The sequence below is a fragment of the Typopeltis vanoorti genome, chromosome 12 (genome assembly GCF_054136105.1).
Source record: "Typopeltis vanoorti isolate ZY-2024b chromosome 12, IOZ_Tvanoo_1.0, whole genome shotgun sequence".
NCBI classification, from domain to species: Eukaryota; Metazoa; Arthropoda; class Arachnida; order Uropygi; family Thelyphonidae; genus Typopeltis; species Typopeltis vanoorti.
In genome coordinates this window covers 62,070,892-62,094,895 of record NC_143560.1, presented here as the reverse complement: position 1 = coordinate 62,094,895, position 24,004 = coordinate 62,070,892, and the positions used below count along the sequence as shown (strand labels likewise).

The 24,004-nt window shown below is 36.2% G+C and overlaps 1 protein-coding gene across 3 annotated transcripts in view; it reads right to left on the bottom strand.

The window, feature by feature from the left end:
• LOC150100828 (E3 ubiquitin-protein ligase RNF13-like) overlaps positions 1-24,004 on the bottom strand; it is a 189,734-nt gene that overhangs the window by 21,268 nt on the left and 144,462 nt on the right. For all 3 annotated transcript variants that reach the window (XM_090401458.1, XM_090401459.1, XM_090401457.1), the window contains exon 8: positions 7,915-8,008. In XM_090401458.1, the coding sequence (XP_090257584.1) occupies positions 7,915-8,008 (94 nt within the window). The remainder of the gene's footprint in view (positions 1-7,914; positions 8,009-24,004) is intronic.

Sequence of the window (24,004 nt, the reverse complement as noted above, 5' to 3'; positions counted from 1 at the left end):
TACAATATTTCTTAGCCTCTTCCACACTGATTGTCAATGAAGAAGGCAGTATAAAGAGCAGACTAAGAGGGTGACATAGTAGATAAGGAAAGTAAAGGCACACATACACTGTGCTTCAACTTTCCTTAACAACCATATGATCCTCTTTAGCCTGCTCTTTATACTACACATGGAAATGATTGTTGTTTATTATTTTAACGGTATAATAGAACACAGAAACTAAGTAAATAATTAATTTATTAACTAGATGCTGATATTTCACTGGTATTATAACCAGCATCTTCAGAGCACAAAAACACTGTTTGTCACAATACGCGAGACTAAAACAACATGGTGTACTTCAACAAAACTGTAGCAGCAACACAAAGACTAGAGTCCTGATTTTCAGTCAAGTACCCTGCTCATGCAATCAAGCCTACTACGGTCAAACAGGAAGAACTGTGAATATCCGCATCAGCGAACATAAACGATACGTCCAGAAATATCATTATGGGAAGTCGGGCCTAGCAGACCATGCTCTGGATACCCCTGCACACAGGATCAACTGGAAGGACACAAAAGTACTACACAGAAACCCATATAAATCAGAGAGATTGTTCTTAGAGGCGACAGAAGCCCTAAAACACACTCCAAATCTCAACAAATATGGCTGTATTAACTTGCCGAAGATCTGGGAGACAGTCATATTAAGAAAAAACTAGCACTTTTCTAGGACTCTAGTAATAGTATATGATAGCGTTTTTTTTTTTTTTTTTTTTTTTCAGATAGAGGGCGCCAAAATCAGGACTCTAGTCTTTGTGTTGCTGCTACAGTTTTGTTGAAGTACACCATGTTGTTTTAGTCTCGCGTATTGTGACAAACAGTGTTTTTGTGCTCTGAAGATGCTGGTTATAATACCAGCGAAATATCAGCATCTAGTTAATAAATTAATTATTTACTTAGTTTCTGTGTTCTATTATACCGTTAAAATAATAAACAACATGTTCGACGAACACATAAGTCTGTCCACACGTTTATGGAAATGATTGTTAGTCTTCACTTATTATGGAAACAATGCTTTTAATTTGAACTGAGTCCCTCAGTCATAATCAACTGCCTTGTAGTTTCACATTTTTTAAAATTTTTTAAAGCATAAGTCCTCATATGGCTGCCACATGATTGTCTCATAGTCACTTCAACTGCAAGTAGGTTTGACACCTTGTTCACAATAACATCTTCTGATGAAGTGATAAAATCCAAAACATTATGTACTCTCCAATATATACTTCTTAAGGCAGGTGTCCCTCAGAAACTCAAGAAATTCATTTCCCTTTCTCCTAGATGGTACCTGTTCATTCCAGTCTATGTATCCAGAATTAAAATTACTCTCCTCTTATCTGCTATATGATCTTCTCAAACATTTTCAGTTCTGTAACAACAGACAACTAAATAACTCATCCCGTCTATCTCAGCTTATGCCACACTATCTCAAAATCACTATTTTCCCTTGCATTTATCTTCAGCAGATATAATTCCTCTGCCACCATCTGCAGAACTTCTCCTTCCTTTTGTCCTTTGTATCCTCATAGGAAAACCTACTATCTATCTCTATACATGTTAGTACTAATATCTACAACCAACTATGTTTTCAGTTATACCAATGATTTCTTAGGCCAAATTAACTCAAGAAGTGTAACAAATTCTTATGCCCACTCAAGGCATTCACAAACAAACATAGTAACTCTGTGTGTAGAGGCTTAAGTGCTGCAAGGACATCATGCTGGAGGCTTAATGGATTGTATACAGCACTCAGAAAGGATTAAAACAGAATTTAATACTTCCTATATTTCATCTCAGTCACTGAGACATCTTCAGGGATTACAAAAAAACTAATGTAACATATACACAAATAACACACAATACTAAGCTCAACCACGTGGGTGACACTAAAGTCCTATCTAGGTGGAGCACCCCCTCTAAGGGCAGTTGTAGGTGGCCTGGAATGTAAGGTGGGATCTCTGATGATAGTGTTTTCCAAATCTTAGGAAGCTTAATGCAACCATATTTATTAAGATTTGGTTGATTTCTGAGAGCTGCTGCTGATTCCAAATATAGACTCTCTTTTTTGAATTAAAAAATTGAAGTGGCAGAGCATGGCGGTTTTTTCCCATGAGATCCTGTGGGTTGTATCCAAGACATTATGGAAAGGATCACTGCCCAGATCGGTTTCGACCTTTATTGACATTTCGTCAGTGGGAGCTAGACCCAGAGGTGGTGATACTAAGGTGGAAGTAATTCAGAAGTCATATCACCATATACCAGTTGCCAAAAGGTGTCAACACTTTATTATTAAAATTCTCTGGATTAGAGATAGTTGATGGAAGTTTTTTCACTTGGCCATGCTACCAATTACATATTTCGTTTAATCCCTTTATCCAAGTGTAAGAAAACAAAGATTGCCCCTGAAATATTTTCAGGACTGGGGCAACTCGTGATAAAGGTGGTATAAGTTCTGATCACTTGCCAAGTGAAAAAACTTCCATCAAGTATATCCAAATCATTCATTCCTACAACCACCACTAACTCTCCTGTTTATTTACTCCTCATATCCAAAGTCACAATCATCATCCCAGAAAACAAATATTGTGCATCCATTCATTCTCCACACCACTCATAATGGAATTTTTATACGTGACTCTTGAGTCACTCATTATCTCTTTTTCCTAGCTTTCATTCAATTCTTGTACACCCTTCAATTTACATTTATCAAGTCATTCTACATGTCACCATCTAATTTCTCAACATCAATTCTTTTTGATGCTGAGAAATTTAACTTTTGTAACCCATTAAATGCATTTATTGCATACCATCATTTGCGTATTTTTGTATACCATCACTTTTGTTCATCATCCCTTCCACTACTGCTCAAATCCTTTCATTCATTGCTTTCTTTCATTCTTTGTTTTTTGCTGCCATTCATTTCTCACTCATGACTTTTTGTTCATAAAAGCAACACAATCCATTGGATATCACATCTACAACAAACCTATGCTTTTATCTTTGTTTTATTTTGTAGTGTGTAGTGTCATGTAGCTTTTATTTTATATATGTGTATTTTTCTTGATGATGACCTCAATACAGAGGTAAACGTCGAATGTTACTTTCCTAAAGTTTAGTAATTATTCTAATTATAAAGTAATTATTCTAACACGTGTTGTGTGTCTTCATAAATTCTTCACTATGAATGTATGCTTTTTTCATTCCATTAATTTAAATTCTCAATATAAATCTTTACCATTTCTTCAGACCTGCCTACTATGCTCCTGACACCATCTTTGTAAAAACCATGCTACTCAATCTGACCTACAAGCTATTCTTAGCAATGACCTTTTTCTTAGTGCAATCTTGTCTACAACACTCATGTGTACAAATACTGTTGTTTTTTAATTAATAAATAATTTCAATAATTCTAAGAAATACATAACAATTAGAAGCTCATAACACTCACACATGCTAAGCATAATATATGATAGAGCAGAATCAAGGAGAATCTATATAGAAGTTTACCAGATTACTCTATTTAGAAACTGCTGCTGCTGTTTAATTTGTACATTAATGATATCAAAGGTATGACCTGAGGTTTATGATGATGACGATGCTTACTGGAGAGGACAGTAGTAAATAAAGATGATGCATAGTTCTGCATAATAACTAAAATATACTCGACAGGGTAAGCAAAGGAAAATGGTTACAAACTTAGTATGGCAAAAGGTAAGGTTTCTGTGAGTGTACTTCAAACTGATGGGACTATACTGCACAAAACTGATGAGATTCCAGATTCTGGGGATGATGGCGGGCTGAGGATTGAAATTTAGTGGGCAAAATAGTATAAAGGATCACTTGGATGTTGACACAAACAATGATGAATATGGATAAGGAACTTATTATTCCCTTTATAAAGTTTATTATGACCACATCTGGATTAATACATTCAAATTTAGTCACCTGGGTGACAACATTTTAACACTTGCTCATCCCCCCCCCCCCCAAATTCAAAATTTTTGGGAATGAGCAAGTGGTGGGCAAGATTCAGAGTAGTAACTAAGATGGTGACAGTTCTATAAAATGCTCTTTATAAGTATAGTCATATGGGTTACAAAATTTGGTCGACAGTCAGAAACATATAACTTAATACAGAGTTTTATAAGATAGATGCAGAAGAGATTTTTCCATACATGACAAGAGGGGAGAGAACAAGAAGTCACTCTTAGCAATTGAGTAAGAACATGATTAGTAAGATTATGGATACCAAACGTTTTGCTTGGTAAAAGTGATGAATGGCTGAAATGGGTTACCAGATGCGAACTGCGAGTGCTGTCAGTGAATTAGTTTAAAGAGAAGTATGATAAGCATTATGTATATAGTGGCTAGTATGGGCTTTCCACAATGACTCTTCAGACTCCATTGAGATTCCTGAATAATAATAACCACAATAAAAAAAAATTCTATAATTGTCAATTTCACAAAATATTTCAATTTCAGTGCATTTTGCACAATGTAAACATCTATTACATTTATTTGGGATACTGACTGGACAGATTTTATTAAATTTGGAATTGGAAATCCTTGGTAAAATTTATCAAGCCACTTTTTGTTAGGTCACACAGTAGGTCAGTTTGCAGGCACAAAGGGGAAAAATTATAAAATATAATAACTCTACTCTAGATGCATATAGAAAGGATTAGGTGTTGTTGATTATTCATAATAATGTTCAAAACCAATTTTAACTTATGGATCTAAGAGCAGGGTCAGAAGTAAAACACTTTACCAAAGACTAGAGACCACAGATATGAGAGTCATGAGAAAGATTAAGGACATGAACAGATGGCATCAATGGCAATATCATATTAAAAACGAGGATATTAGGAAAGAACTTGACATTGCCAGCATCCAGGAATGTGTTAGCAGAGCTAATCTCAGGTTAAACAGAATGGGAGAGGAAATATTAGCAAAACAAGTGTTCTCTGCCAGGTTGGCTGGAAAAAGACCCAGATTAACACTAAGATATAGGTGAATTGATACAGTAAAAAGTATAAGATAGAAATATAAGAACAGATAATGTTGGAGTCTTGAGAGGTAACAGACTGATTTGGTAGGGAAAATTGTAGATAGGAAGTTAGCAATGATGTAAGTTTTTTAGTACTATCATATCCATAACATCCCTCGAGGGTACATGGCAGGAATTTGATGATGTTCTATGGTATAAACAACAACAAAAGAGGAAAAAGTATATTTATAAAATTCACTAATATTTCACAGGTTTTCTAACTATCATCATCAGAGCACAATTATAATTGTGATAGGCACACAGTACTAAACTACATAATTGCGAAAAACAATTTAAATTGTAACTGACAACAGAATTAATGTCCTTGCATGGCACTCTCTATGGGTCAGATAATCACAAAGTTAATTTAGAGAAGTCAGGCTATCAAGTCTTAAAAGGATAGTCTCCCAGATCTTTGGTAAATTAATGCAACCATACTTGTTTAAGATAGTAGAGTGCTTCACAGCTAATGTTGATTCTAAAAATAGTCTCTCAGACCTATAACAACTTTTATGTAATAAAGATGCTTTTCTCCATCTGATCCTATGTGAAGGAGTATCCAGAGAATGGTCTGCCAATCCCGACTTGCCATACAGATAACTCTAGAGCCAGATTTAATTTGTGTGTTGGGTGTAGGAGGGATGGGGGGGACATGCAGTATTTTATCTATTTTATATGGGATAGAGCCATTGGCTAAAAAGGTATTGTAAAGGTCCCTGAGCTCAGTTTCAAGGGCTGTGTCATTTGAACAAATAGCACTGACTCAGTGAGTAAGTGTTTTAAGAATGCCATACTGTTGGGAAGGGTAGTGGTATGATTGTTTATGCAAATACCTTCTTGTATGAGAGGCTTTTCGATAAATGGAGAAGGATAATGAGTCATTAGGAAGTTGTGTCACTGGTGTATCTAAAAAGGGAAGATAACTGTCATTATTTTTATTTTCTATGGTGAAGTTTATTTTAGAGTGTTGGCTGTTAAGATGAACCACACTTAAACTAATAGTTTGACTGCACTATGTTGATAATGTGTTTGCTGTTTGGCTCATGATCCAAGCACATTAGATACATTTTTGGTCCATCTTAACAGCCAACACTATATGTTCTATATAGAAGTTAGCTAGAGGGGGAGAGAAACAGAGGAACCCACAGCAGTCCCATCCAGCTGTTTGTATACTTTTTCTTTCCATAGGAAATAACCTGCACGTATGGTGAATTTCAATAATTCAATTATGTCAGGAGGGAAATGTGGCACAATTAGGTTAAGAGTCTCTGTCAAAGGCATATTAGAGAAGAGTGAAGTAATATCAAAACTGACTATGATGTCAGAATCTGCCAAAGTTAGATTTTCCATTATTGTTTTAAAGTGAAGAGAGTTTTTAATAGATAAGGGAGAGTTGCCTATAAGAGAGGAAAGTGATTTGGATAAATGTTTGGCCAGTTTGTAGGTGGGGGGGGGGGGCATCATGCTGTCTACAATAAGATGAAGGGGGAAGCATCAGGTTTCTGAATTTTTCTGTGCTCCATATATCTGGGGTGGTTTGACATGATAAGGTTTGAGTTTTAAGAAATGAGAGTTACAACTGTACGATAGTTTTAAACTATCATTTTAAGACCTGATAGTCTGATTTCTCTAAATTAACTCTGTGGTTATCTGACTCACAGAGAGCACCATGTAAGGCCATTAGTTCTGTTGCCAGTTACAATTTAAATTGTTTTCCTCAGTTATGTATTTTAGTGCTGTGTACCTATCAAAGTTATAATTGTGCTCTGATGATGCTGGTTAAAAAATCAGCAAAATATCAATGAGCTTAATAAATATATATATTTTTCTCTCTTAGTGTTATTTATACCATAAAACCTTATTATGAATATACTCTAGACGGATGAAATTCAATAAAAGTTGAGATTTAAGATATATACAAGAAGTTCCCTAAGTATTTCAATTTTGGTTTCAATATAGTATATTTTTAGTGGTAAAAGAAATCTGACCTACAGTAATTCTTTATCAGTCAGGGAAATTTAATAACGAAATTTTGGTATTTAGGATGTCTATTAAAATATGTCATTTCAATTTTGGTTTCAACTAGCCTATTTGTATTGGAAAACCAGTGGTGTGAGACCACCATCTTGCTTATTGGAGGCCTGAAGGAAGTTGAATAAAGTTTCATGTCTGATCTGGAGAGTAGGGTTTCTGGATAATCTAACCCTCATTCCATCCACAGTACTCATATCAGTGTACTAGAGGTTTAGAGCCTTTCATGGGTGGGATACAAAAATGAAAAATTAAACAAAAAAACAAAGAGCAAAACAAAATTATATGTTCAGATTACACAAGCAAAAAAATGAGCTGAAGCTTAATAAAAACAGGTTATTGTGTTACACAAGCTCACTGAATTTTTAGAAAAGCAACACTGTTTGAGATGTATTTTTGAATACCATAAATTTATCACACACATCATGATAGTTCTCGCAAGAACCATGGAAACATTGACCATCAACACTCCATCTTAGAACAATTTCAAATTGTACTGAATATAAACAATTATAAAAGCCTGCTAATATAAACATAATATACCTATAATGTTTATATTTCTCTCCTTCAAATGAAGGAGAGAAATACAAACTGTGATGCTATTTTATTGTTAAATGAGTTCTAGGTTCAAGAAAGCTTGATGAAAGATTCTTATCTTTCATCAAGCTAAGATGAAAGATAACCTCTTGGTTAGAATAGAATCCTCTATTCTAACCAAGAGGAAAGACAGCAACACACACACACACACACTAACTGCAAATCACAGAACAGAAACCTCATAAGCATGTGAATTTTACCTTTCTTGTACTTTGTTGTTGGTAACTGCTTCAAATGACGTGATGAAAGTCTGCTACGATTTCGACGGCGTCCATCTTGAAAGCATTTCACAGCCTGTTAAATAAGAAAAAATACTTTTATATTTATGCAAACATTTTTTATTTTTCTAGCAGATATAAACTTATTCCATCAGTTCTATGTGCAAAATTTTCAGGCCTATTCTGAACAAAGACCAAAAACTGGTACTGGTACTTTAACTCTAGTCCACAGACTTCTAATTGGTCTGAGAAGCTAAATGATTTTTTTCCCTCCATTAATATTTAGTGATTTAATTGTAATTTGCAAGGTTCAATATAAAATTATATTCATTCATATTTAAATTACAAATATAAATTCATATTTAGATTTACAGTAAAATATCTATCATAAATCTGAAAAGTGGAGATAAGAAGGTAGTAGCATTATTATACAGGACCTTAATCACACCTCACAGATTTGTGCACACATTTGATTGCATGGTTTATATTATAAAGAGGAGAATTACACGAGGATTCTGACACAAGTAACTAAGACAATATCAGAGCTGCACTGATGTGGATTGCAATGAGAAGCTAAAGAAATATACATTGCAGCGCTTACTGTACAGGAAGAGGAATGAATGTGATGTGATGTGTCATATGATATGATATGATAAAAACTTTAAGTTAGTGAATGGGGTTTTACTAGGTTAATATAGAAGACATTCTAGATAAAGGTGAAAGGAGACAAAGTAGGACATCCCTGGAAGTGTGGTGAACAAGGGAGTAAGGAATAGATTTTTTATATGGAAAATGAAGGGTAAGTGGGATGCATCACTAGAATGTGTTGTGAATGTGAAGGGTATGATAAATTTAAGGTATAATAAGAGAGATGAATTGAGGGATTGATATTTATTGAAGAGTACCTGTGCCAAGACCACCTATGATCAACTTAATTCTATGTAATGGGATGGTCTGCTGTTTCTGACTTGGAAGTGATGATGGTGGCATATGTCTTCGTCATGCTCTTCAAGGTGCATGAAGAAGGCATTTTATACACTCTGGGATGTGTCCAAGGAATATATATCATGGAAGGGGGGGGGGGAAGTAATCTTATATATTTCTAACTTTGGAAGATGGGCTGCAGCTTCAATTTTTATGAAAACTGAGAAAACGGTGATTAAGAAGATGGAAATATAGATCAAAACATTGATTCTCTAACCTAAGTGAAAAATGTTGATAAGATGTAATTTTGATTACTTAAGTATAAAGAGCTAATAAGCTTCATTTCGGCAATGAAAACATTACTTAAATTTAGGGGATATTAAATCCCACATTGTTTTAAAACCGAATAAGAAACTCAAAGATCGGAATCAGAGAGTTTCTTGCCGAATATAGTAAACTATAAAGTATCGGCGACACTAGCGTTAGCCAATGCAAGTGATCCTAGTACGTAGTACAATACCGGATGACTCGTTGCAAGGTGGGGTATTGTACTACGGTATTGTACTACGTACTAGGATCACTTGCATTGGCTAACGCTAGTGTCGCCGATACTTTATAGTTTACTATATTCGGCAAGAAACTCTCTGATTCCGATCTTTGAGTTTCTTATTCGGTTTTAAAACAATGTGGGATTTAATATCCCCTAAATTTAAGTAATGTTTTCATTGCCGAAATGAAGCTTATTAGCTCTTTATACTTAAGTAACTTAATGGTTGCACCTGTTTGGAAATCTCGTTCGCTGAGTATAGAAGTTCTTTTCGCTATACACTTTGGTATTAGGTCTAGCTACTCACTGATGAAGCCTCAAAAAAGGCTGAAACCGGTCTGGGTAGTGACCTCCCTCCATAATGTAATAACAACATACATTTCCTAGGAAATGTGTTTTTACATTATGGAACATACCTAAGAATAGCGATCTGAACTTTCCCCACCTTTGCAACGAGTCGTCCGGTATTGTACTACGTACTAGGATCACTTGCATTGGCTAACGCTAGTGTCGCCGATACTTTATAGTTTACTATATTCGGCAAGAAACTCTCTGATTCCAATCTTTGAGTTTCTTATTCAGTTTTAAAACAATGTGGGATTTAATATCCCCTAAATTTAAGTAATGTAATTTTGAGCCATTTTTCTAACATTTATCACCATTGAGTCATTTTAATTGCTTACTCTCCATAATTTAAATTTCAATAGAAAAAAAAAAAAAAAACTTATATAAGATTTACCAGCTTACATATACTTGAGTTGTTCACAAAAGTATATGTAGGGTTACCATATTTCTTGAAAGCAAAATATGTACAAAAATGTCGACAAAAAAAAAAAAAAAATGTAAAGAAAAATGAAATGTTTACCTTCAAATAAATATTTATTCACTTTAATTGTACCATTCATATTTTTCAGAGGAATGAACTTTCTTTAAAAAACATTGTCATTTTTTTATCAGTTCATAGGACTATGAGCAATTCACACCTGAATTCACTTTTATTTGATGGAGACATTTAGTGTTTTCAGTTAAAAGTCAGTTTCGATCAGCAGACCAAACATTGTTCATCAGAAAAAAAAAAAACTCTTTCAACTGGCGCTGTTGATCCCAGCAAACAAAAGATGAACTCCATCAGCTTTTCAAAGTTTTGACATTCACTCCCATTTGTTTTAATCATTTTGAATACCTCAATCCATAAATTAACAACACTATGTGGCCTTCTGATATTAGTCTATATTTTTTCCAACTGATTGCATGTTTTTCTTAATTTTACTTTTTAGGTTTTACGGTATTATTTTTATAATTGAAACCTCATCATAAAGTTTGTCTATGTCAACAACTGCTTTTTCGGAAGGAACTATGGAATTAACAAATTCTGTGGATGCTTCAACATCTGGCCACTGAAGGCTCAAAACCCGGACTAAATTTTATCCAAAAAAACTGCTCTGTATCTTCGAGACTGCTTTCCCACATTTCTAAATAAGAAATACATTTCTCATAAAAGTTCAAAATATGCTTTTCAAAATCTTCTTTATTTATATCTCCTTCGTTGGCATACAGAAACAGCTTTTGCTTGCAAAGCTGGGGGAAACTTCTCTCTTCTGGCTATTAATTTTACCTTCAATCCCTTGTACTTCAAAGCTAGCTACTTCTCTAGCTGAAATTTATTTATTTTTTCAAAAGTTGACACAAGTTTCTTGAAAAATTTGAAGGCTGCCATGAACAAATAAGGCTAATAATTCACTGACTAGATTTTCAAAATAGTCTCTGATTAATTTGGGACAAGAATTTTCACACTGTGAAAGGAAGTATGATTTCAATCCTGCCCAAATCAAAAGAATCCTTTGCAGAACAAGTAGCAGACTTAAAAATTTTACAGTACTGTGTGACAATACTTTTTTGTACTCAATGTCTGCAAACTCTCAAAATTCTTTTAGTTTTTCTACTCTTACTATAAAAATGTGAAAATTCCTGTATATTTTAATTACAATCATTTCAATATCAAAAGGCAGTTGATCAAGACCACTCTGTACACAGCTGTGAATAATATGAGCACAGCACCCAATTCCTGCAAGTTTTCTGTCCATTTCTTGTTGTAACGTTGTATGAACGTTAGTTTTGCCCTGCCTTCTCATTCCCACAAAATTTGCATTTGTGTTATTTTCTTTTATTTTTTTTATTTTTATTTTCAATTTTAATTTTATTTTCTTTTTATTTTCTATACCAGCCAGCCTGGTTAGCTGATTGGTTAGCATATCCACTCTTCAGCCAAAAGGCTGCAGGTTTGAATGCTGCCGCAGGCAGGATGTTTGCGAAAATACTGGTGGTGGTCGGTGGTAGATGATGAAGGTAGTTGCAGTTGTTGGAGTGGTAGAGATAGAGACTTGTAGAGTAGGTGACCTCCCTTGATGAGTCTTTGGACTCCCTGGAAGTGTTACATAATAATAATAATAACAAAACTTCTTAAGAGTTTTAGTCACGTGTTGGTTAAAATATCTGCTGTCTCTCCTGTTAAATCATCATATTCTATCAGTTGTACTTTAACTCCAAAGTGTAGAACAAATATTCTAGTTAAGACAGGTACCAGTTTCATATCTAGTCTGTTGGAGGCATCTACAGATATAGTAACAAAATTGGCACTATTTAATTCATTCTGTACTTCATCCATTACAAAAGTCGCAATTATGTTATTAGCTATGGCATCTGGAATATTTTGAAGTGTCAAGTTTTGAAGTAAGTTTTGAATGGCAGTCACATGATTTAAAAGTTTGATCATGTACAACTGTATGAAAAGAAAATGCAGCTTCTTTAGCTGCACGAGCATAGTTGTCAGATTTCGGCTCTTTGTTTTTGAAAAATGCATTGAGAGTCTTACTAATATTACCTGCTCTTACAACCTTTTGATGTTTTGAAGTGTCTATGCGTTTAACAATGTCATGCCAGCCACCAAATCCAAGACAAAATGTACTATTGCACAAAGAACAAATACAGTGTCACTCTCTTCATTCTCTGGTTCTAGCTTCAAAAATTTAAATTCAAAGTAATTCTGTATTAAAATAACACTTTCTTTTATGAAGATTTTCTTTTGATGGAACTTTTGACATCACGGATTATTTTAAATACTTATAAAATTAGATCAATTGCCAATGTAATGTATTTTATCTGAATATTCACAATATGACCATGTACAACACCGAATGCATGACATAATACAACTGAAACTGCAGGAATACAGAGTAGAAGGAGTAGGGACACACACACACACACACACACACACACACACACACACACACACACACACACACACACACACACACACACACACATGCAGGAATTGGATCAGGTGATTCATGTGATTTTCCTATTTCTATGTAAAAAAAATTCGGGCAAAAATTGTTTTCGCATTTTATTTTTCCTGTTACTTAAAAAAAAAAAAAAAAAGAAAGAAAGAAAGAAACAGAGACATTTCATTTATTTTACCAAAGTACGGTATAGACATGAACAGGCCATTTAAAATACAAACTGTCCATACTAAATATGGATGTATGGTAATCCTAGTATATGTGTACTTGCTATTTGCTTTTTTTTAAGTAAAAGTATGTTCAGACCAGATTTATCATTTGCACAAAGGGAACGAGGACGCCATCTTCGAAAACAACTTGCAGAAAAACGTCAAAATGGTGACTACCATTTTGACGTTTTTCTGCGAGTGACGCCACTAGCAGCCACCATAGTGACAAATATGCAGGCACTGCATAGGAAACGTTCAGGACCACCTGCGGTCAAACATATGACTCACAAAACCATACAAATCTACTTTACTAACAACCATGGCCTAAACTCACACCTTAATAGTGTCCACTACCACCTGCAGTCTACCAAACCCCACTGTTGAGTCATGGTTCCTATCCTTATGTGCCCTTTCTTATCTCTAATAAAACTACATGTATATTATAACTCTTATTTCTATCCTACACTTATTATTTCCAGGTTAATCCTTTCTTATCAATAACACTACTGGCCGAATCCCTGAAAAGAGTGAAACTGTTGTTTTGTGAGACAAAGAAATGCAAATGGCAGATGCCTATTTCTTTGTCTCAGCACTGGTTCTATCTCCCTTTTCAAATTCAGAGAAAATTTATTTGTTTCACTGCACCACCCTGAATCCTAGGATATACTAAACATGTAAGACCAAGGAGTTAAAACACAGTCAGCATTCACTCTTCTCAGCTAAAAACTTACAACTTGCAGTCATGACCTTATATTATACAATTTCCCGCCCTTTTGTGGTTCGTTATATTTTATAAGCAAGTGCAGTAGGATCTAAGTACAGGCAAGACAACATTCACATCAAAACAAAACATTTTAATTACAGGTAGAAATCATATATTACACTTAGAAACACTGAGTTAATCATTCAACTAAATTTTATATACAACATTAGCACTCTTACATGCAGTTAATTATCCCTTTTCATGAATTTCTATCTTAGAAACATAAATACTAACATTTAATCACTTAGTCTCAATTTTCTACTCTAATCACTTAAATTTTACTCTTAATACTTATCAAATTCCATTCATAATTCTCTTTAACAATCCAATTCAAATTTTACATATATCTCAGATTTAAATAAGAACATTCGTAATTCACTCTCTTTCAAGATACATTTATGAGACACTATTATATTTCCTTCTAAATCTATCAGCAACAGTTCAAAGAAATGTCTCTTAGCACACACATTAAAGTCTTCTCATTCAATTCATTAGTTAGTAGACATAAAGTTTTCACCTTACCAATTTGCTGGAATGCTACTTTGGCCACTTCAATTTTTCGTCAGACCACTACCTTATATGACCGCTTTACTTCGCACCTCCTCGGGATTTTCTATACGATTTCCCTCTATACTTCACACTGGAATTATTCTGTGGTTTCCCACTATCATGATCTGCTGGGCTTTTATTTCTGACTGGTAAGTTCTCTTGGTCATTCGGTAGTAACTTCCACGAACAAAGGAAACCCACATGGAGGCTCCATACCAGCCGGACTTTCGTGGCACAGGAATACAGCAGCAGGAAAACGTCTAAAAAGCCTTGCTCGTAGCGTTACATCTCCTTTTAAACAGCGCGTCATTTCTCTCTTTCGTCATCGATGTATACGTCATGCGGCACTTAGCACCGCTCGTGGAATCCTTTCGTAACTCTCGTAGCGTCACGGTGGAAGGGGGGGGGGAAGCACCGTGCTACATAACAGATATACTAGTACATTCACCACGTATCTCAGAAGTTGGCCGTTTCACATTTAGATAATTATTTCTCACTCAGCAAATGGTTAGTTGTTCACATAGTATTTTAGACTAAGCAACTATATAATAATAATACAATGAAATTTCACATTACTAAATAAGAGATATAAAAAAAAAAAAAATCAGCTAATGCCTTTTTTATTCCCGTATACGGGGAGTAGGCGAGGCCATTTAGCCCTATATTACAATTTCTATACAGTGCTTCTTTATTTCTGATAAATCATTATTTTTCTCAAGAGGGTGATAACAATGTTAAGTCCGAGTGAAACTTAATTTTCTTCAATAACTCGTTTCACCCCGACTTAACACCACCTACTCTTTCTGGCAGAAACTCAGATCTCACCTCCCTCATCTGAACCTTATAAACAATATATATCTTTAACTCCTTTCGACTCAAGGATGGCATCTGTGCATACATCTGCTCCAACACCCTTGCCAGATACCACCCAACAATAATCGCCTAACTTTGATCTTCTCTGGATGAAAATATCCCTACCCAACTCAGTCAAATTCATATGCTGTCTCTATCGCTCCCCAAATGCAACCAACCACTCTGAGCTCTTTAATTTTGTCTCTCTAAAAATCAACTTTCTCTAGTCCCACTTTTGCCAACAGTGAAATCATCCTCTTAGGAGATTTTAATGTCCACAATACCAACTGGCTTTCCTCCTCCAGCTGTACAGATCTTGCAGGCAGAGATGCTGAAACATTCGCCATCACTAATGATTTTACACAACTTGTTCAGATGCCAACCAGAATACCTGGTTGGCAATAACCCAAACCACTCCCCAAATGCCCTAGACCTCTTCCTGACCAATGACCCTTCCAAATACACAGTAAAAGCAGAGGGCCCGCTAGGCAATTCTGACCACAAACTAGTGCTCATCTCCTCCCCCATGCAACAATGCTTACACAGCCTCTCCCATACAAGAGTAGTTTGATATTATAACAGTGCCATGAGGGACAGTCTCTGCAACTTCTATGCCTCATTCCCATGGTTAGACTATTGCTTCTGACCTTCCAACCAAAACACATGCACTGAACTCGTAACCAAATTCCCCACAGTATTCTGACCTGCCATTCCCTAACTAAACCCTGGATTTCCAAAAGATGTGCCAAGGCAGTACAAATAAAAAACCAAACATACCATCACTGGCTCAGATCAAGAACTCCATCCTCCTTTACAGCTTATACCTAAGCCCAAAATAAATGCAAAACAATCAATGCTTCCAAAACAGAGTTCGAAAGAGCAATAAGCAGGAAATTAGCAGCCTGTCCAAATGGCAGCCGAGACTTTTGGTCTCTCACCAAAGCAATCAGCTGTAACTTCTGCCCAACACTATTCCCACCTCTATCATATCCAGATGGCTCCATTGCATCATCTCCTACAGAAAAGGCTAATCTCCTGGCTTCACACTATGCCTCCAATGCATGCACAATCAACAAAAGCAAATGTCCGACAACCATTCCAGATGCCCAACATATCCTTCTGCCAGAAAAAGATCAGCAAAACACTGTCTAAATTAGACACACAAAAAAAAAATTTTCTGGCCCTGATGGCATTCCTCAATTGTCCTGAAGGTTTGCACACCAGAACTGTCTCCTGTTCTATGTCACTTATATATACTGTCTTACTGAACTGGTATCTATCCCAGCCTGGAAATTGGCCTATATTCAACCCATTCCCAAAAATGGTGACAAGTCACTGCCGTCTAACTACCACTCCATCTTGCTTACCTCAGTCCTGTCTAAAGTAATGGAAAAAATCATCAATTCCCAACTCCTACACTACCTTGAAGCTACCTGTCTAATAAACGACCACCAGTATGGATTCCGTCGTTGCTGATCAACAGGAGATCTGTTCACATATGTCACCCATCTCTGGTCAAATGCCATGGAGAAGTTTAGCGAATCTCAAGCGGTTAGATTTGATATTTCCAAGGCATTTGACAGGTCTGGCACAAGGGCTTACTAAGCAAGCTGCCATCGTTTGGTCTATCTCAAGACCTCTGTAATTGGATTGCCAGCTTTCTGTCTGGATGCTCACTTTGTGTGGTGGTGGATGGCTCCTTATCCTCTCACCATTCAACTAATGTTGGGGTTCCTCAAGGTTCTGTCCTCTCACCAACCCTCTTCCTACTATATATCATTGATCTACTTCAGCTTACCTCCAACCCAATACACAGTTTTGCAGATGACAGCACATTGCACTCCTCCCTTTCTTGATAAACCTTACTCCACACAACTCACCTCAACTTACAGATCAGTAACCACCACTGCCCTTAATTCAGACCTCCAAGCCATCCTCCAATGGGGTTCAGATAACTTAGTCAATTTCAATGCAAATAAACCCAGCACTGTCTTATTTCTCATAAGACAGTGCTGGGTTTGAAAAAAAGAACCAGTTTCTCCCAGTATTATTTTTGACAATACCTAAATTTCTAGACAATCTGAGATTTCTCTTCTTGGAATTACCCTGACATCAAGCCTCTCCTGGCATAAACACATAACAACCATTGCATCCTCAGCTTCTAAAAAACTAGGATTTCTCTTTCACTTAAGATGTTACTTCACCCCAAACAGCTATTAACCTTATACAAATCACAAATCTGCCCAACCATCGAATACTGCTCCCACATATGGGGTGGGCCCCCAAAAGCTGCCTCAAATTGCTCTACTCCATACAGAGTAGAGCAACATAGCAGTTCAGGGAGGAAGGAGCAGGAGAAGAAATTTCTTCTCCTGCTCCTTCCTCCCTGAACTGCTATACTACAGAACAGTGTTCCCCCTTGATATGTTCCCTAGGGAATACAATCTACAGTCATTCAAATCTAATTTGAACAAGTATCTTCTTTCCCAACCCATACACAGTACTAATGTACTATAGGTTGATCTACCAACCTCTTGTGTATGGGCTCAACATAAAAAAAAAAGTTCTTTTTTCTTTATGAAGAAAAAAATACTGAAGTAGGTATACTTTCCTTTAGTGCTGAACACTTATGAGTAAGAAAGACTAATTAAAAAATCATCACCTTGATGTTTTGGTCCTCATGTACATGCACACACACTTATACAGGAGACAAAACTTAATGTGACATCTCACACTATGATATGCTATGAAAAAGACAGCTAATAATGGTAATGACTAATCTAACCTCTTGTGAGAAAATAGATCAAATGATGAGCAATTAAAGACTAGTGTGTTCCGATAACCAATTAAAAAATATCTATTACATTAATAATAGATAGTGTTGATTACAAGAATAAGAATAACTGGCTAGCATCCTGTTCTTGTAACAAATTACAAAGAGGTATCTTTATTATTACCAGTAGGTCTAGTGTACTAAGAACAGTTTCAAACTTAATAAAGATGATATATTTATTAAAAATTAATAAGAAATTAATTAACATTCAATAACTATCAATAATTAATAAGGAATGACTAAAGTTCTACTGTGAAAGGAAAAAAAAGTAATGTCTCAAGTTACTGCATGTTTGATTTATGTCATTTTGGGTTAATTCTAACAGAACATTGTTCTGTTAGCATTAACATGATTTTTTTTATAGGCCAAGTATTTATTATTATTATTGTTAATACATGACACCTCCAAGGAGTCCGAAGATTCATCAAGGGAGGGCACCTACTCTATAACTCTCCATCTCCACCCCTCAGCTAACTGCATCATCTACACTAATGCAATCTACTGCCCCTCACCACCACTAGTATTTTCACAGACAATCACAAACATCCATGCCCACAGCAGGATTTGAACCTGCGGCCTTTTGGCTCGAGAGTGGATACACTAACCACTTGGCCAACCAGCCTGGTTGGCCAACCGTTCATCAAAAATGAAAGAGTTTTAAAACAAGAACCAAACCTTGGAGACTCAGTGCTAGACTGGAGAAAGCACTGACTGATCCTGCCAGGAAGGCATGTGGTGAGGTTGTGTAAGGATAATGAGTTTCTGTGTAAATACATATTATTTACACAGGATGCCATCTTGTGTAAATTAGGCTTATGTGAAGCTTATGTGAAAGCATATGTCACAGCTGTTTCTATGCTGCTTATTTTCATATTTTAATTTATCTGTTAGCACTCCTAAACAGAAGCAGGCAAATAGCTGTAAATATAATAATTTGTTAAGAGGAGTAACATGGGAGTTTTCCCAGAAATAATATCCTTAATTTATCTGTTCTGTAGTTGCATTTCTTCACACATTCCCACAGTTCAGCAAACCATCAATCTGGGATCTAATAAATCATCAAGAGATTTAAACAATAGAGTAGGAAATGAATACTAGAGATATAAAAAATGTTTTGAGAAACTATGGAAAAGAGCACAAAGCTAATAATAGTGATAATAACCTTCTAGATTTCTGTTCAGGACATGGATCAATCATATTACTAATGCCACATTCTAATATAAAGATGTGCACAAATTCCATGAAGAGAGAGAAGACAAGAAAGGAAAAAAACAATGTTATTGTTGATAGTGATATCTTCATGCTGGTTCAGGACACAAAAGTATACATGAATTAAGACAGGAAGTGAATGCAATATAGTTTTCTGGAGGATAAAAATCAGTTTCATATCAAAAAGAAAAATATATACAAAAATTTAAAAAACAAGCAAAGCTGAACAGCTTTCAGATATGAACTGTAGACTGTTAACTGTTACACGGTGATCAGCATTCATATTTACGAATTTAGGGACACAAAACACACTTGTTGAAATGACTATTTTACTTATTATTAATAAAATAACAACTGACATTTCGATCCCTGCATTGAAGTCATCATCAGAAAAATACATGTGTATACGAAACATCACCGCCCTCTTTGCCCACGTACTCCGCTCCAGATATTTCGTGTGGCAAAACAATTTTTACCTTCAAAAAGAAGGTACATCCATGGGCTCACCACTCCCCTCCCCACCAACAGCTAACTTTTATATGGAAGACTTTGAGCAATGAGCTCTAGAGTCAGCGAGCCTAAAGCCCAAAATTTGGCTCAGATACGTTGATGATATTTTTGTCATTTGGTCCCACGGCCGCGAAGCACTAAATACATTCCTTAGCCATCTGAACAAACAACACAAATGTATCAATTCACAATTGAAATAGAAAAAAACAACTCTCTTCCTTTCCTAGACACACTTGTCACACGTCTTCCCTCAGGCTGTCTTTCCTTCTAAGTCTACCACAAACCTACACACACAGGCCAGTACATACAGAAAAATTCTTACCACCCAACACAAAAACTAGGTATCATAAGCACCCTTAAACACAGAGCTCAAACTATTTGTTCAAATGAGCAAGCTCTAAACCACGAATACGAGATCATCAACCATACATTTATTAAAAATGGATACAGTAAAAAAACTATTCACAAGATCCTCCACAGAGACACCACTAAAAACAAAAAAGATTTCAAGAATGCCATTGCCATTCCTTATGTTAGAGGCATTTCATCAAAATGCCTCTAATGTAAGTGTACTGTCTATGAAAAAATAGACAGAACACTACACAAATATAACATCAAAACCACCTTTAAACCCCCAACAAAATTAAGACACCTACTCAGTTCTTCCAAAGATCCTCTTCCACACCTAGTCCACCCAGGGGTTTACAAAATACAATGCACATGTAACTTACCATACATAGGGGAAACAGGATGAACCATCCCAATTAGGAAGGACGAACACAAATGATACATTAAATATCTCTGTTTTGGAAAACCGGCCTTTCAGACCACGCACTCCAGACATACTACAGAATTGATTGGAAAGATACACTGCACCAAAACCTGGTTCAAGATGAAATTTAAAGAAGCATGTGAAATGCTCAACCACAATTCTAATCCGAACAAAAATGACAGTCTAACCATTCCAAGAATGTGGAGAATCCATTTGCAACCATTATAGCAACCAGAACAAGCCAAAGAAATATCTCAATACAAGAAGACTTGAAGATTTTTTTTTTTTTAACATTCAATAGCAACCTGAACTGTACAAGTCTGAAGAAAAGCTTAGTACAGGAGGACTTTAGCAGGGTTTATTGTTCTTTTTTTTTTTTTTTTTACCACTAGAGGTCAGGCTAAGTAAAAGATCATTTAACAGCGTAGACTCAATTTACCTTTGTAGAGTGCAAGAGCATGTAGCTTGTTTTCATATACACATATATTTTTCTGATGATGACCTCAATACAGGGATTGAAATGTCAATTATTATTTTATTAATAATAAATAAAATAATCATTTCAACACGTGTTTTGTTTCTCTAAATTCGTAAATATGAATGTAGACTCAAATATACAAATATCATTCCATAAAAAATGAAAGAGTTTAAAAATAAGAACGAAATCTTGGAGTCTCAGTGCTAGACTGGAGAAAGCACTAAATGATTCTTCCAGGAAGGCATGTGATGAGGTTGTGTAAGGATAGACAAATCAGGATCCCATGGTGGATTTGGGAAGTTAAAGAGGTGGTTTAAACACTAAAGTAGCAAAAAATCTAGTTGTAACACCCTTGCTCAGTTTGCAAGGATGGCCCCTAGTTCTCCCACCACCAGACCTGTTCTGAAAAAGTTCTTCTACATTAATTTTGTAAAAACTCTTCAGTAATGTGGAGTCCATACACCCATCTCACTACATTGCTGAAGTATGCAACTTGCTTCTTGCTTGACACTTTGCCAGGAGATTGGTAGACAGAGCCTAACTGAGTGGGCATCTTGCTCTTGTGACCTGAATCCCAAGGATTTCTGGGTTTGAGGGGGAATGCTACAGAATGCATTTAGAAGAGGAACTAGGACACTCAGAATTAAAAGCAGCAGCCCAGTCTGAATTTGACAAAATCAAAGCAAACAAAGAACTGTGTTAACAGAATATGCTATTCAGTAATAAAGAGAATGAAAAATTGCATTGATACAGAAGGCATATACACACAATCTACCAATAACTGTCCAGTCTCCCTTGTTATTTGAAGTTATGGAACATTACAAGTGTGTTACTAACAAAGACTGTGTACAGATAGTAGGAATCAGTATTTCATTGTAGCAGTTGAATACAGATGGTATGGCAACACGATGTGAACTCAGTAACTTTGAGAGAAGTGTCACTGTGGGCTGTCACACTGGTGGCATGTCCATACCTTCCATTGTCACTCATCCGGAGCATCCAAAATCCATGTTTGCCGATGTGATCAACAAATGAAGATGTTCTGGCATCACTAGTGCAGGAAAAGATCCAGGGCAGCTGCCAAAAATGACTGACAGGGACAGGAGGCTGTTAAAACAGGTGGCAAGCAAAAACCGTCTACAATCGGCACAGACCGTGATGAGTTCCAGAGCACCAGTAACACCATGGTGAGCACTAATACTGTACAAAAATAACTCATTTGTTGAATTTCCACAGAAGAGCAGTGGTACACAAGTCAAACATCACAACAACGAATAAGATAGATTGTCTGGTCTTGTGCAAAGAACGTGTGAACTGGACAATTGACCAGTGGAAAACAGTACTCTGAAGTGATGAATCAAGGTTCACTTGTTTCCAGTCTGATGGCAGGGTGTGGAGGCAGCCTGGTGAATGACACTTGTTACCACAGTGTGTTGTATCCACAGTAAAGTTTGGTGATGGAGGAGTAATGGTGTGGGGTGCATTCAGCTGGTTTGGAGTGGAACCACTGGTTGTTGTCCATGGTTCCATGAAGGCAGCTCTCAGTACCTTGATATTCTGGATAATCAGGTGCTGCCTACACTGCGGAGTTTTTATGGAATGGACCTGTGTTACTATCAAGACGACAATGCCCATGCCACAAAGCTGCAGCTGTTATGGAATGGTATGAAGAGATGGAGTGCTAAACAACTGCTCTGGCCTATGCAGAGTCCTGACCTCAACCCCATCAAACACCTATGGAATGAATTGGAGCAGTGATTGAGGTCCAGAGCAGCATCACGTCCTTGATGTGTTGCTGAATTCAATGCTACTTTGATGGAGGAATGGAGACAAATTCCACCTGATGTCTGTCACACATTGGTAGAAAACCTCCCTAAAAGGGTGCAGGAGATGATCAAAGCCAAAGGTGAACATACCTGATAGGTTTACCTACTGGTATCAACTAAAAATTGCTAAAGTGTCTGGACAATTATTGTAAATAGTGTATTTAGAACACCTTCTACAGGGTAGTCGATTTTAAGTTGAATTTTAGTTTTAACTTTTTATTCAATAAATTTGATAATTTTCAAGATTTCTTGATGAATAAATGCATTAAATTTAACTATAAGGTGATTCAAGTTGCCACCACTGTATTTTGTCCCATTGACTGCTATCTCACACCAGATTGGTTCAGACATATTGTTCTCCTTGATCCTACTCTTACCTTCCAGCTGAATTTCTACATGCTTTAGACATTGATTATCACTCATCTTAATGTTTAGTGGAGAAAACACATGCCTGGAGATAATAATTAACGAACTAAATTTATTTACAGTAGTTATTAAATTATTAAACCAATATTTTGCCTTGGTCACCAAAGCATCTTAATGAGCACAAAGAAATATACTAAGCATGTGCACACAAGCATGCCAGCAGGAAAGCAAACACATTGATTGTGAAAGGCAGACTTCTACAATCATAATTGATACCTCCGAAGGTGCAGTGAAGAAATTTTGCTGAAGGTATCAAAAATGATGGTCTCCCAGATTTTTGGCAACATGATACAACTGGATTAGTTTAGATATGAAGAATGCTGTAGTACTGTGACAGATTTCTGAAACAGTTCCTCTGATTCATATCTACTTCTGTTTAAGAGGCAGACTTTCTTATTGAATCAGGTGATCTGGGTCCATGATGAGCTACCACACCAGAATGGCTGTAGTGCACATAAATGATGTAGTTTCTGTGTTATGTTGTTCCAGATGGGTATTAGCTGTTCTTCCAGTTTGTTCAAAGTAGGTAAGTTTGCAGGGGCAAGGGATATTGTAGATGACAGGATGATACAGATGACAGAGAGAATCTTCTGGTGAGCAGTGGTAGCTAATTTTAGTATGGCATGTAGGAGGTTTGTATATTTTATTTTTTGAAGTGCATGTGATTCCCTCCATCCAAGGTGTTCTGGATGTAGGGAATGGCAATGGATTTTGTGTTCTGAATTTTAGGATGAGCAGAGAGCTCTGTTGATTTTGTGAAGGGTGAAGCCATTGGCTAAAAAAGTGTCTTGAATGTGACTGACTTTGGTTGAAAGGCTAGTGTGATCTGACCAGGAGTGGTGTGCTACACATGCATACAGCACACCACTCCTGGT